Below are 13,695 nucleotides of genomic sequence, written 5' to 3' on the forward strand. Positions count from 1 at the left end.
TGAGCTACTTTGATTTTCATGCTGACTCCGTTAGCCAATGTAATAACTCCACTGTGAGTTCTGAGAAATGATAATGATTAAGGAGTCTTATCCTTAATGAAAATGAATTAAAAAGCAACAAGTTCAACACAAAAACAAAAGAGCTCCTGTTGCCATGTATGCAAAAAATTTCCCAGAAATTATGATTGAGCCATCATTTTTGACAACCATACTGAACTTAATCCATCACGTCATACTGACCTACAAAAGTTCTAAAAGTTCTACAAGTTTTTTTTTTTTTTTGGGGGGGGGGGGGGGTTCTTTCATCTGAACAACGTCCTCCTCAAGGTTTTGTCCTTTGTTGAGAGTCAACTTGTTTTGTTGGTGCTTACCTCTGGTTTAGTCAAGTTCATCATCGATGGCTTACAATTCTTAATCTGCCGGACAGGATAAACTGAGATCGAAAATTCCATTAAAAATAGGAATTCGAAATCTCAGTGAAATTTCAAAAAACATCTCAGGCTATTCATCATGAAATTCCAGAAACTTAAGTAATTTGATTGAAATTCCACGTAAAATTGTACGTAAAAGTTTGAGGGCGATCTCATGCTAGAACAAGTTTCTTTTTCCCGTGTGCACTTGCGTATGAGGAGAAATTTCCTTCATTGCGATGAACAGATACAGTTGCATGCCGGAATATTGATGAATGCTGACAGTCGGAGTTGTTCATCAAAAACCAGAACCGTTACATTGCTGCTGACACTCATTTCGCACACGATGTATGACTCAACGCAACACTCGTAATTTGGAACCAGCATTGGCACCTAATTAAGAAAAAAGAGGGAAATTCGAATTTTAGGAAAAACAGTTTCATACAATGGCGCAGAGACCATGAAGCAGTCTACATCATTTAGGCTGATCAATGTGGATATGAGATAAGCCGGATACAAGATTTAATTAACATCAATCTGTGTTAAAGAAAGGTTATCCTGCAAAATGGTCCGCGTTCAGCAAAAAGGAACCATGTTTCATTAGCCATTGTTAATTAAGTGAGTTAATTTTTTATAAGAGGACGTTTGTGCAAATTTCATAGAAAAGTTTAAGGAATTTGCTTCGTAATTTGCAAAATGTTCACTGAAATTTACACAAAAATCCGCACAATCGTTTTCATGTAAAAATTAAATTGCCCAATCAAATTTGGCAATATAGCTGATGTGGCTTGGGTCCTGTTTCCTTAACGCGGTCCACATAGTTGGCTCTAGACTGTCCTTTTTGCCAGGGCCGGATTTACTTACTTGCCGCCCATGGGCCGCCTGTATTTTGCTGCCCCCTTCTCATTCGTTTTGAAACATCAATAAGAACCATCAAGTGAACGTGCCAGCGGGGGTGGGGTGCATAAGACGCGTTTGGAAACATTTTTTGGGAAAGCCCTGTCAACACTACTAGCAAAAATTCACCGAACTTTGCGCGAACGTTAAGTTTCGTAAACCTATCTCTGCGTGGCCAAAGTCTTCCACTCATAAGAAATCAACGAAAAAATTATGAAAGAACAAACATAAATGTGGTTTAATGATTTTAACTTCCGCCGCCGCGCCGCGCAGACCGCACTGTGTTTGAAGCAATGCGTGAAGTATTCCGACAGTTTTGTAGGCGCTATGAGTTTAACGCCGACGACCGCTGCTGAACGCACTGTGTTTGACGCAATGCGTGAAGTATTCATGCGTTCTTGTAGGCGCTATCCGTTTCACGCTGACCGCAGTGACCGTACTGCGCACTGTGTTTGATGCAATGCGTGAAGTACTCGTGCAGTCTTGTAGGAATGTAGGCGCTAATATGTGTTACATTACTGTTACATGCCGACCGCCGCGCCGAGGGCTTCTCCTTTTCATCTCAAGTACTCGTCATCAATTCTCTCTCAGTCGCGCACCGTTCCTGGCTAAATTGCGTATTTGGTCTCTCTCTTAACTCGATTAATTAAAGGTGCTGTCTCTTGTATCACCGAAAGACGACAAAATTAGAAATTACTATACTCTCCGGAAATGAGAGATTTTGTTTGTAATTTTTTTCTAAATCCGATTTTTTTTTATACCTACATTTAAAAAAATTTGCCGCCTCCTAGATTTGCCGCCATGGGCCGCGGCCCATGTGGCCATCCCCTTAATCCGGCCCTGCTTTTTTTCCTTCCTTAAAGTATTAATTTTCTAAGGAGAAGTTCCCGCCAGTTGCTTGCGATTGACAGGGGTTCCCGCATCTTCCTGAGACATGCAAGCAATAGTTGTCGTAATTTGATTTTCTTCCCGCTCTCGCAGCAGAAAAAACGAACAACACAAAAGAAGAAAGAAAATGCTACAATTAAAGTTAATTCCAACTTATTTACTTGACAAGAGGTGTACCTAACCGGCGTTCTCAGGAAGCGCTATATTACGCGCCGATCCGTGAACCCTACGAGCAGTTAATTTTTTAAATATGTAAGTACTACCGAATAATAATGATTATTGGAAAAACGATCGCCGTGAAATCGGACGCCTACTCGGAACTCCCTAAAAAGAATAACTTTTTACTATAAATCGGGAGAAGTTACTTCAACGCCGTATCAGTTCGCCTTCAATTTTTAGTGCAGGCAACCCCAGCTCTCACGTGGTCGAATAGTGGTATCATCGTAAAATGTCACTCGAAGAGGTTACTTTAACGTCATGCCAGTTTGCCTTCAATTGTAGGTTTAGGCAACACACAGTGGTTTCGGCAAGATTTCTCCACTGACTCCAAAAAATCACACAAAATTGCGGGAAGATATTTTATTTAGTTGTCCGTGAAGTAGCTAGGTAAACCATAATTGCGGTGGAGATTTTTAATGGTGCGATTGAGATACGTACATTTTTTGCATTTAGTCATTGATATAGTTGTGTTCTTCATGGAGTAAAAGAGGATGTTTTTTTCTAACCCTGCCATCGAGGTGCTTTATTTTCCCTCAACCTCATCGTTATTAAAATGTATGATACCGATCAATTAAAAATTATGATATTTGTCAACGCATCGTAAAGTAGGAACAGTTTTTCAAAAGATTTTACTTTTTTCAATCGTAAGAGAGCTTTGCACTTAGCCAGCCGGGTAAAAGTAAAGACATTTTCTTAAAACTCCAGACTCAGGGAGCAAAAATATTAAACATCCTGTGTTTTGTATTCAGTTTCAAATTCTCACATATTGAATCGCGACAGTTTTCTTTAAGGACGTTTGGACTAAGGTCACTTATCACCCTTTTTCAATTGAATCAGTGAGAACGAAAAAACACCAACTCGAGAAAATGCAAATAATCAAGACACACGCAAAACTGCACAGTAGGTAGTTGAAGAAGTTACTGCAAGAAAAAGATTTTTGGTGCCGAAAAACATGTGCTTAAAGACACTTTAAAGGTCCAAGTTGGAACAGATGCGTTAACTTCACTTACCTAGTTATGAAAACTGACTCTCTTTAGTGAAAATTGAGCATTTTTGAGCTATCGAGTTGGTGTGTATTCGTTCTCACTGATTCAATCACTGTTTGTCGTGATTTCGTGGGTTTGCCGCTTGGTTGCCCCGTCGTCGTTGTGATTCAGGCGCGAGGATGCAACTATTCCTACACCTTCTGCGCGGATTGCGGTGAATGGAATAGAAGGCGCTCTAAACGGCTCATATTATTACCCAAATAACATTTTCTTTTCTTTCTGTTACCTGTCTAGATGGTGAATCCATTTTAAACACACTCTTGTTGTAATGAAAGACAACAGTCAGTGAAGTGAAAGCTTCCTTTTTAGAGAGATTCTGGAGAAAAACTTGAATCTTTAAGTGAGGCCCTAAACCCAGCACCTGAAAAAAAAGGAGCAGTAGAGAAAAAGTTCATTTCCTGTAGTTGCGAACTACATTGCTACGAATAATGTTCCGTGTTAAATGAATCAGAAGAATATATTACTGATCCACAGCTCTGAAACGATGTTTTATAGGCGGGTGTCGTCGATAGTTGATAATTAATTATTGTGCCCTGCAAAGCAATGTGGCAGTCTACAGTTCTGCACCCTTAATTTCTTACGATATCCTAAAATAATTTTATCAAGAAAAATGACTTACACGGCCCCTTTGTCTTTTCTTTAAATCAGAGAATTTTGTTGTAATTTAAAACGAATTTTGCAATCCAATTTTTCATCGTTAAGCTGCAGCTTTATCGTGTTCCTAGACGCTTTCTCCAGAAATTCATTAACCGCCAAGTTATTAAACTACAGTGGCGATTCTTGAAAGTTGACAACATTGCATTTCCTACATTTTACTGTATGTATGACGATCGATTCTTGCCTCACCAAAAATCAAAATTTTTAATGGATATAAAGGAGGGAAAACGGTGTGCCAACTTGCAAAATTGCCACTGCATTACTTTAACATTAACACATCAAGCGACTTACGTTTGTCAGTACGCTTACTTTTCTGCGCATGCGTTAAAGTCTCTCAAGTGATTCCTGTATTTTTCCGTCTCGGCAATCCCTCATGTGGTTCAACATATTCAAATATTGAAATAAAAATGTCTCCGCGCATCCGTGACAGAGACAAGAGAGCAACAAACCCTCCACTAGTATCTTGGCCATTGTGGAAGCTTTTACTTTCGGGACTGCAGCACTCTACTGTTGATTTATCTACATAGTTGATGTACAACAACGTGTTGACAGTTTCGTTTTGCAAACAAGCCGAGAATGGCTGACGTTTGGGCAACTTGTTTGGCTCATGATGTCATCCGAAGCTCATCATCGACCATGTAGGTAAGTCAACAGCCGAAATTAGGGTGATGACTGTTGCTCCCTAATAATTGTCCATAAGGAACTGTTGAAACCCCGAAAGTAAAAGCTTCCATACCTGTCGCTAGGGGGCCAGTGGAGGGTCTCTTGTCTCTGATCAATGAACTCCCGTTTGTCGGTATTCCTATTTTCCTACGCTCTATTAAAGTCTCTGCAGGAATTTCTACATTTGGATCCAATTTTTAAAGAAAAAACTTTCGAAGCAATTTGGACGAATGCTCATAATTTTTACCCCAGAAAAATATCCTTTCCAGCCGCAAACGATTCTGAGGAATTTTTTTTTGGCTCATCTTAATATGCTCGAGTGTTTTCAAGGTGTTACCGTGCTTAATTTTCCTGTTTTGTAGAAAATACGTTGAGTATTTTTAAATTTAAGAGCACACTATTTAGCAGGAACGAAGAAAAAAACACTAAGAAGTGGCCCGAACTGTATGTAACAAGGTGGAGAAAGGAGGATTTAGTAGGAACTCTGCATGTGTCGCAAACTAGGATAAGTGTTTTTACAGTTCTCGACAATGTCGATATCATATACATGGAGGAACATGCAAATAAGTTGTAGATTGGAAGGACCAGGCGAAGTTCAGGTGGAGTTTTTCAAGTCCCTCTTATCGATCATTCACGTACATAGAAACACATGCCAAGAGAAAGGGTCAAAAACAAGCATCGTAGTTTTATTACATGTTGAGCAACCAACAACCAACAATGTTACAAAAGTTGCCAAGAAGTTTACCTGAGCCGTGAGTTTCAGCGAGTTATTTTGAGATACAGCTGAACTTTGAAGGGCTTTCAAGTACTCCTCGCATGTCATAACATTCAGATGAAGCCACGACCGTTTCCATTGCTCGTAAATCTCTAAAAGAAGAAAAATATTAATGAAATACACTGGAAGAAAAAACACATTGGATCTAGAGTCCAGGCTCTTAAAAACATCGACAAGAAAAAATACTCTTGATTAAATCAGATTTAAGCTTAAATCAAGAACCAAGCCTCTTAATTTTAGCGGATTTCCTTTTGATTCAAGCTTAAATCTGATTGAATCAAGAGTCCTTTTTCTTGTCAATGTTTTCAAGAGTCTGGACTCTAGATCCAATGTGCTTTCTTTTCCAGTGTATCAAACAAACTTCTTGTGATGTTGAATTTCGACGCATACATCTAAAAAAACAGGCACTATCTTGATGATTAAAATATATTTCAGAAGTTTTAAATCACCAAAACGGAATGAGTTTAATGAAATTACTGAGGTGTCAGTCAAAAAAAGGCTAGAGCATTCACTGCAATCAACAATTATTTTTTTACTGACAAGTTTCGGGCTCATTCGCCCATCTCAAGGGCAGGGGTGGATCTAGCAATTTGGCAACAACGGATTCCCTCCATTTAAACCTTTGTTAAATAATCGATTCTTGTCGGAGCACCCGGCCCTTCCAAGAATCAATACATTTCCATATGTTTAAATGGAGAAAAACAATGTTGCCAATTTGCTGGATCCGCCAATGCCCATCTCAAGGGCTTAGCGGGGCTTATTACTAAAAGAATTTCATGAAAAGCATGTGTTATTCTGAATGAAATTGTACATTTTTTCTCCAAAAAATTGTGTTGGAAACATATCCTATGCTCACCTATCTTTTGCTCGCGTTCTCTGATGGTTTGTTCGACCAAGAGCTTGCTTTTTTTGGGAACATTCAGCTTAATTTGAGAGTTAGGAGGAGGCAGTGCTAAAATTCCTGCTCTCTCACCACATCCAAATTGAGCCGTCCTCTTCAATAGCCGTATGTTCAGACTGCCCCCTAGGAGACACAATAAAACCAATGCATCATTACTAAAATATGATAAAATAGTATTTTTATTGAAGTGGATCATACTGTCAAAGCCCTGATTCTCCTTATCTTTACATTGAGTTCCACATTAAGTGTCAACATTTTTAAACTTAATGAAGTATAAGGAAATCAGTGTGAAAATCAAGAAGAAATAGGAAAAATTCTACAGATGTAGTTTTAGTTGAGTAAAGTCAACGCACGGGCTCAGAAGGGATAGTATGCACGTCTTAACTTTTCTAAGTTATTTTTAATCCTACAGAGGTGGCTAAAAGTAATTAACATAACCCTGATGTAACAAAAGTAATTTGCAACTGATTTATAGACTGGTTAAACTGCATAAGTTTTCCTCAATGACACAATTCTTGATTTATTCGATTGCATTGATGACAGTCATATGTTGTTATTCAGACATACATCAAAACTTACAGTACGTTCACATTGACGTATATCTAGTATGTTTACATTATAATGTAAACATACTGTAAGTTCAAATGACCCTAGTTCATGAACTTCGCGAAGCTCATAATTTATATCTAAACTTTTTACCAATGGATATCTTTGGTGTCGCTGTTTTTTTAAGCTCCAGATCCATATTGATATACCATAAACTATTCGGGTGCTTAAGAGCTCCAAACCTTTCTTTGTGCGGAAAATTTTTGAGTTTGGGTGAGGGAGGTTTTCTTTTCCAGGTTATTGACCTGAAATATGTTAGAGTATTCTTATCGGTGTTTCAGAATCAACCTTTTCTTCTCTCTGGGCTATCAGATTATCTTACATGTGACACTATAATTTTCGACTAGGATTGTCAAGAATAATTTGCGCCGTACGTTAGCATATTATGATTGAAAAGTAAACTTTTTACTATCTACAAAATGAGAACAAAGAATTGTTATAAAAATAGCCCTCCGTACGCTCACTCAGAGACCCAAGTTTAGTTGCAATAGTCCATCTGATTTTCAAATTAAAACATTTGTAGGATCACGTACTTGTTGAAATTGTGATGAGAGCGCTTTCTCCTTGACCATACGGACCAAATATTATTGCGGACACAGGTTGTGGGGTCGCAATGGAATGCATAAGCTGAGGGCCCGAATAAAAGAACAAATGACTGGTTTTCTCGTCTCTAAACCGGCACGAAACTGCAACCAGTTTCAGCGATAAACTCATTATAGGAATTGAGGCTAAAGTGATAGGTATGCCCGGTAATTCTACACTCCACTGCTTCATACCCTGAGAAAATTATAAAAGATCAAATGTTTTTCTATTGAGGAACAAACACGATTGAGGGTATCTACATCACTAGCTACATATATACAATGTGTATGAAACTTTTTGATCGTGAAAAAAGTGAACGACACTTTTTTTTTGAAAAAGACAACACAAGTGAACAACACGGGTAACGCTAGTCATGTTAATGTGTGCATCATTCTGATAAGTTTTCAATTTTTCGAATAGTCGCCCAAGAACAATAAACATCATAGTTTATTTCCGAAACTGCAGCTCCCAAGTAAAATGAAACATAATAATCAATAATCTTCAGAGGTGTGAAAAGACCCTGATCAATGACCACTGCGACAGTATGTCTGCTGGATTGTGATATGGTGCGTTCCTGCTTCCTTGAATTGAACTTACGTGTCAGAATTTATCAGTAAAGAAACACAAATGATTATATGACAATCCAGTGACACTGCATAGATGAAAATTAAAGATATTTCCGCACCTCTGAGGATCATTGATGATATTTTATTTCTATTAGGGCTATTTGTGCGCACAGAACATGCTTTTGCCCACACATCAATATAAATCAGCGATAACAGTTCGCAGCGCTCTGCGTTACAAAAAGTGGTTCGCCTTCATGTCATCGAGTAGGCAAAAACAGCTCCCCAGAGTCGAAATAGTCGCATCCACCAAGAGCAAGGGGTCGTCCTAACCTAACTGAATTCTGTTCAAATATAGCTACTTTTAAAGACAAGTATTGTTGGATGTGCTTACTTGAATGGTGAAACAATGTAGGGTAGAATCCATAAGGGCGGTCATAATGAAATCTCCCTGAAGAACCAGCCCGATTGACGGAGCGCTGAAACTGGCAATACACTCTGTTTTCTTTTCATTCATCGTGTACAAACAGCCATTGCGAGTGGTGAATATTACGACGTAGCTCACAACGTACAGCCCCGAAATAGCCAGGTGACTGGCTATACCAGGCATCTGGGAACAAAGAATAACGGCATAATCATTGAAGTTTTTTCAAATTCCAAAATGAACTTCCAGTCGAATGATGCCCTTGTTCAGTAATTTATAATTTTTGCATTTTTGAAAGTAGATGACGCACTTAGCTTCTAGGAATTTCTCTGTTTATTTGTTGTTTGTTTGTTTGTTTGTTTTTTTTTTTAAAAAAATTAAATTATGAAAGAGTTTAAAATTGCGTATATTTGGAGCTTCCATGTGAACGCGCATCATTGAGAGAGTCAAGATGTACGTACGATTGCAGGGCTGCAGGGATCACAAAAGAAATGAAAGCTCTGAATAAAGTGCGACGTGGTTCCGGAAAGAGCTTACCTGAACTTTTTGAACTTGCTCAGTTTTGCATGATATTTATTGATAGTGAATACTTCATATCATGTATTTCGTAAAATAGTCACCAACCTCGACGTTGAATAGTTTTCCATTCAAAAAATAAAATATGACAGGAAGCCTGCAATGTCGCAAACGTGGTATGAGTTTTACCGTTGATATTCACTATTCACTCGGTTTCGTTTGTTGCTATCCTAGTATTCAGTGTATCCATCATGTCTTCTCATATCACCTTCATTATCTAATGTTGTATTAATACGCCTCCAAAAAAATAAAAATAAATAGATACATCAAAGCATTATCTACCGATAGAAGGAAAACTGTCAAGTTTTGATTGATCTCTTGGTAACTTTGAAAAGTTACATCCTCTCATTTTCATAAACTTCCCCCAATACAAAGATTCCATATGAATCTACTGATGTAACTTACGGAAAATTCATTAAGAATGGTGAATGCTTGGATGTCCAGAAAGTAGAGTTTCGCACATTCAGTAGCAAATACCAAACAGGATATAGATTTTTCATCGTCTGTCGAGTATTTTGGTATTGATGTCATACATGTGATGGTAGTCTGTAAAAAAATTCAAACAAAAATCATGAATTTTGATAGGAATGAATTTCATTACCATTTTTAGCTCCTCGAAATGATAAGCACAGCATTAGAATTATTCACAAGATCATTTTTAGCATCTGAAAAAATATCTGAGTCACCTTCTTCATATAATAGAGGTTTGCGTTCATTTCGATTTGCTTACCTTTCTTCTCAATCCCAATGCAAGTTGTCCTCGTGTTTGAACGAATTGTTCCCTCAAGTGTGGTTCCAGGAGAAGGAGCTTTTGCGATGCTGGACTGAGGTTTGTAAATCCTAGCTCCATTTTCAGATCCTCCAAAAGCTTCGTTAGTTGGGTAGCGTCGCATTTTTGCTGCCAAATGTCAGCCTCGAGGGAATTGACCTCTGACTGAGGGGGCACCGTAAATTTAAAATAGGGTCGCAGATTTTTGTAGACATATATGTTCGGTCCCGACGCTACGCCTATGCCTGAAAATTGGAATTGAATCTAGAATGAGACACTTTCATGAGGGTGAATAGAAAAGTTTTTTGAAGGAATACGTGGCTTAAAAATCTCGATGAGGAGCAAGAAGGGAATCGTGAAATTCACTTTTAATGTTGCAATCCTATAAGAAAATGTGTGCACTCGGGGGGTTCTTGCCTCACAATGTGTCGCAAAGACATAATTTGACACAAATAAGTCACTACAGTTTCACAACTCCACATAAAAAAACTATTGAAAATGGCCCATTGTCATGCGGCACGGTTCCTAAGGTATAAATACAAGCAACAAAAGTACTCCGGCTTTTTAAACTTAATTGGAAAAATAGGACAAAGAACATCTTGAATTTATGACGTTTTCAAAATTGAACGGTAAGGGTTCCATTTAAGAATTTTTTGATGAAAAAACTTTAAAAAATATGCTCAAATTCTATACTGACCTGGTATTTTGGTTTTATTCAAATCCGAGTAAAATGTTTGTATAGCAGACGGGGTTCCGGGTAATTTTACCTCACCATATTGGGTTGTTCCTTTAAATATCTGTAAATTACATCATTACATTAAGTCATTTCTTAACAATAACTTGAAATCAAGATAATTTTTATTGCAACGTTGTATCGATCGCTTAATTGTTCTGTCAAAAACAGTATTCACTCCCGGTTAAGAGTGACTGATATCACTATATTTCAGAAACTAGGGACAAAGTAAAGTGGTAATCCAACTGAGGAACATCAAAACATTAGCATTTTGAGTTTGGGGATATCTTTTTGCGACATATTCTGGACTATCCAGGGGGGCTCCTCAGAACCCCCCCTTCGTCACTGAAAGCCCTCTCCGCCCTCGATTGTCTCTGGATATGCCACGACTGATCTTATCACTGATATTAATCGATGCATAAACTTTATTGATTCGTTAATTTACAACTCGGCTCCAATAGAGAAATTTACGGCTTACGCACCTTAAGTTTAGCGTCCGTGTAAGTTTCATCGAAAGCTCCAACAATTAATTTTGAGTCAGCGTCATCTTGCAAGTCTGCTAATGCGATGCATGAGGGTAGTGTATTCAAAGCCAAATTTGAATCAGAAAAGGCATCGATCCACGGTTGTTGAAACTGCAGTGTTCTTGAGCTACGCAAATGAGTGAAATTTAATTTTAGTCATAAATATGCACGTTATAAATATGATTTTTTTGTTTTTGTTTTTTGGCCGTTTAAAGGATGAATTTTATGATGGAGTTGTGCAATAGATGCAGACTCGGGAAGTTTTAAAATACTTAAGTATAAAAGTGCAGGACTGATAAATGCTGATAGAAAGGGGTACATAAACATTTAAAGGGGACACAGCGAGCACAAAAACGAGCACTTATGAAAACCATCTAAGACACTATTAAGTCTCATAGCCACCGAGGTGTTTTTAATCTTCTTAGGAGGTATGCTTCGTTGCGTCGAGGAGTTCCACTTACATGTTTCCTGCAAATCGGACCTATCTCCAAAAAATGAAAGAAAAACGTTCTATTCGGCCACGGTCCGGTCACCGTGTTTGCAGTTTGAGCGGTCACAAACATGAAGCGCCTTCAATCTAGTTGATCGCAACTTGCTTTGCAGGAGTGTCTTTTGAGAAGAAACAGTTGTTATAGGCGATTACTTGTAATGTAACGACGCATGGGGCAGGTTTGGATATAATAATACAATGTTGTTTGGATAAATTCAACCAGAATCAGTTTACTGTGTGTAACATTGCCTAATTTCCTCTTATGGCTTATCTATATGGTAGAAATCTAAACAACCTGACACTTTGAAATTTCCTGATAATTTTTTTCACATGTCAAAATAGCACCCTCACTTTATGTTGAGACTCTCCGTCTAGTTTCCTGTTAGCAATGTAAAATGAGAGAATAAAGCAGGCAACTTCTGATTTATTTCAGATGAATTCGAGTTGAATTATTTTATTTTTGTTCCTCATTGCTTAGATCAAAAATTTACCAAGACACGTATATGAGTATTGAGTATATTATGGATATGTGCTTATTTAGTTGTAGAAAAATTCTTCACTGTGTTTTCGTTGTCGATAGAAGAAAGAGCAAAAAAGAGGTTAGGTGAAAAGGTTTCCTCCGCGCAAATTTTGTTCTTGACATAGTCCTCGACAAGTGTAGATCTAGCTAAAATTAGTTATGAGAGCATGTGAATACATTTAATTTCATATATTTGTTTTTAAAAACATTCAATGCAATTTAGTTAAGAAAACCATCAAGAAACATTCATATGGTCATCGTTCAAATACATTTTCGAAAGTATAATAACTATGATGTGAGCAAACAAACATCAACACTCTGTACACACAACAGTAACATTAATTTCAGAAAATTACCTGAATCCAGACATTTTAACAGTCAAGTGATGAATTACAACTTTGACAAGTTATGGAAGCACTAATAAATTAAGGAGCACGCACTTTGGATGTTAGTCTAAAGGTACAAACATGCAGAAGGATATAGTGACATTTTAGGGAGGATTTTTAATCTCGATCATTGAGAAGAAGAACATGGCTGTAACGCGTCAAGAAAACACCGAAATATGCAACATTTTACCATTCAGGATACTTGTTAAATTTGCAGTATGACATGTTATAACTACTTTCCACACGGTACAACGACAGGACAACGGAGCCGGCGTCGAGAATGTAAACATAAACACAACAATCGTTACCATGGAAACACCGCACGTATGGTAAGTGCTGAGGGCTTCGTGGGCCAACTCCCGGTATTTTGTCCCTTCTATTCAGTGTCTGTTTTGATCAGAAGAATATATGATTCCATTCAATACATTTAGAAATAAAAGTAAACTTAGGGATGTTACAAATAATTGAATCAGTGAGTTCGAAAACACACCAACTCGGTAACTCGAAATTGCTGAATTTTCATTAGAGACGGTCAATTTTTATAAAAGTCATTGAGGTTAGCGCATATCGACGGTGAAACTACCAAACCACGTATCTCGGTTTGCGACGTCGCGTCGCAGACTTCCTGTCACACTTTATTTTTTAAATGAAAAACTACTTAACGTCCAGTCTTGAAAATTTCTGTGATTTTTCCTCTTTGTGCGGAGAAAATTCCGTGAAAATTTCAAGGAATGATATTGATTAGGTCTACTTCAAAAAAATAAAATGTGAGCGTAGATTTTTAAACACCGCAAACGAGATACGTGGTTTGGTAGTTTCACCGTCGATATGTTCCAACTTTGACCTTTAAAATGCCCTTAAGTGCTTGTATTTCGGCATCAAAATCTCTTTCTTAGACTAATTTCTTCATTTACTGTTTGGTTTTGTGTGTGTCTTGATTCTTTTCATTTTTCCGAGTCGGTGTGTTTTCGTTCTCACTGATTCAATATGAACGTGACGATTGATCTGATTTACCAGAATTACAGTGTGAATCTCTCTACGAATGGATGCCTACAATGAAAAACCG

At 37.8% G+C, this 13,695-nt stretch overlaps 1 protein-coding gene across 1 annotated transcript; it reads right to left on the bottom strand.

Moving 5' to 3' along the window:
• Window positions 1–303: 303 nt before the first annotated feature.
• On the bottom strand, window positions 304–13,006 carry BBS1 (Bardet-Biedl syndrome 1). The gene is made up of 11 exons (XM_072301344.1): window positions 12,600–13,006; window positions 11,192–11,360; window positions 10,674–10,773; window positions 9,938–10,221; window positions 9,613–9,753; window positions 8,602–8,817; window positions 7,596–7,839; window positions 6,412–6,579; window positions 5,526–5,647; window positions 3,687–3,821; window positions 304–803 (listed from the first exon to the last, which is right to left on the bottom strand). Exons 1-11 carry the CDS (start codon window positions 12,611–12,613, stop codon window positions 642–644), a joined length of 1,755 nt encoding a protein of 584 aa, XP_072157445.1. The 5' UTR covers window positions 12,614–13,006; the 3' UTR covers window positions 304–641.
• Window positions 13,007–13,695: the final 689 nt, after the last annotated feature.

This window comes from Bemisia tabaci, chromosome 6, assembly GCF_918797505.1.
Source record: "Bemisia tabaci chromosome 6, PGI_BMITA_v3".
Lineage (NCBI taxonomy): Eukaryota > Metazoa > Arthropoda > Insecta > Hemiptera > Aleyrodidae > Bemisia > Bemisia tabaci.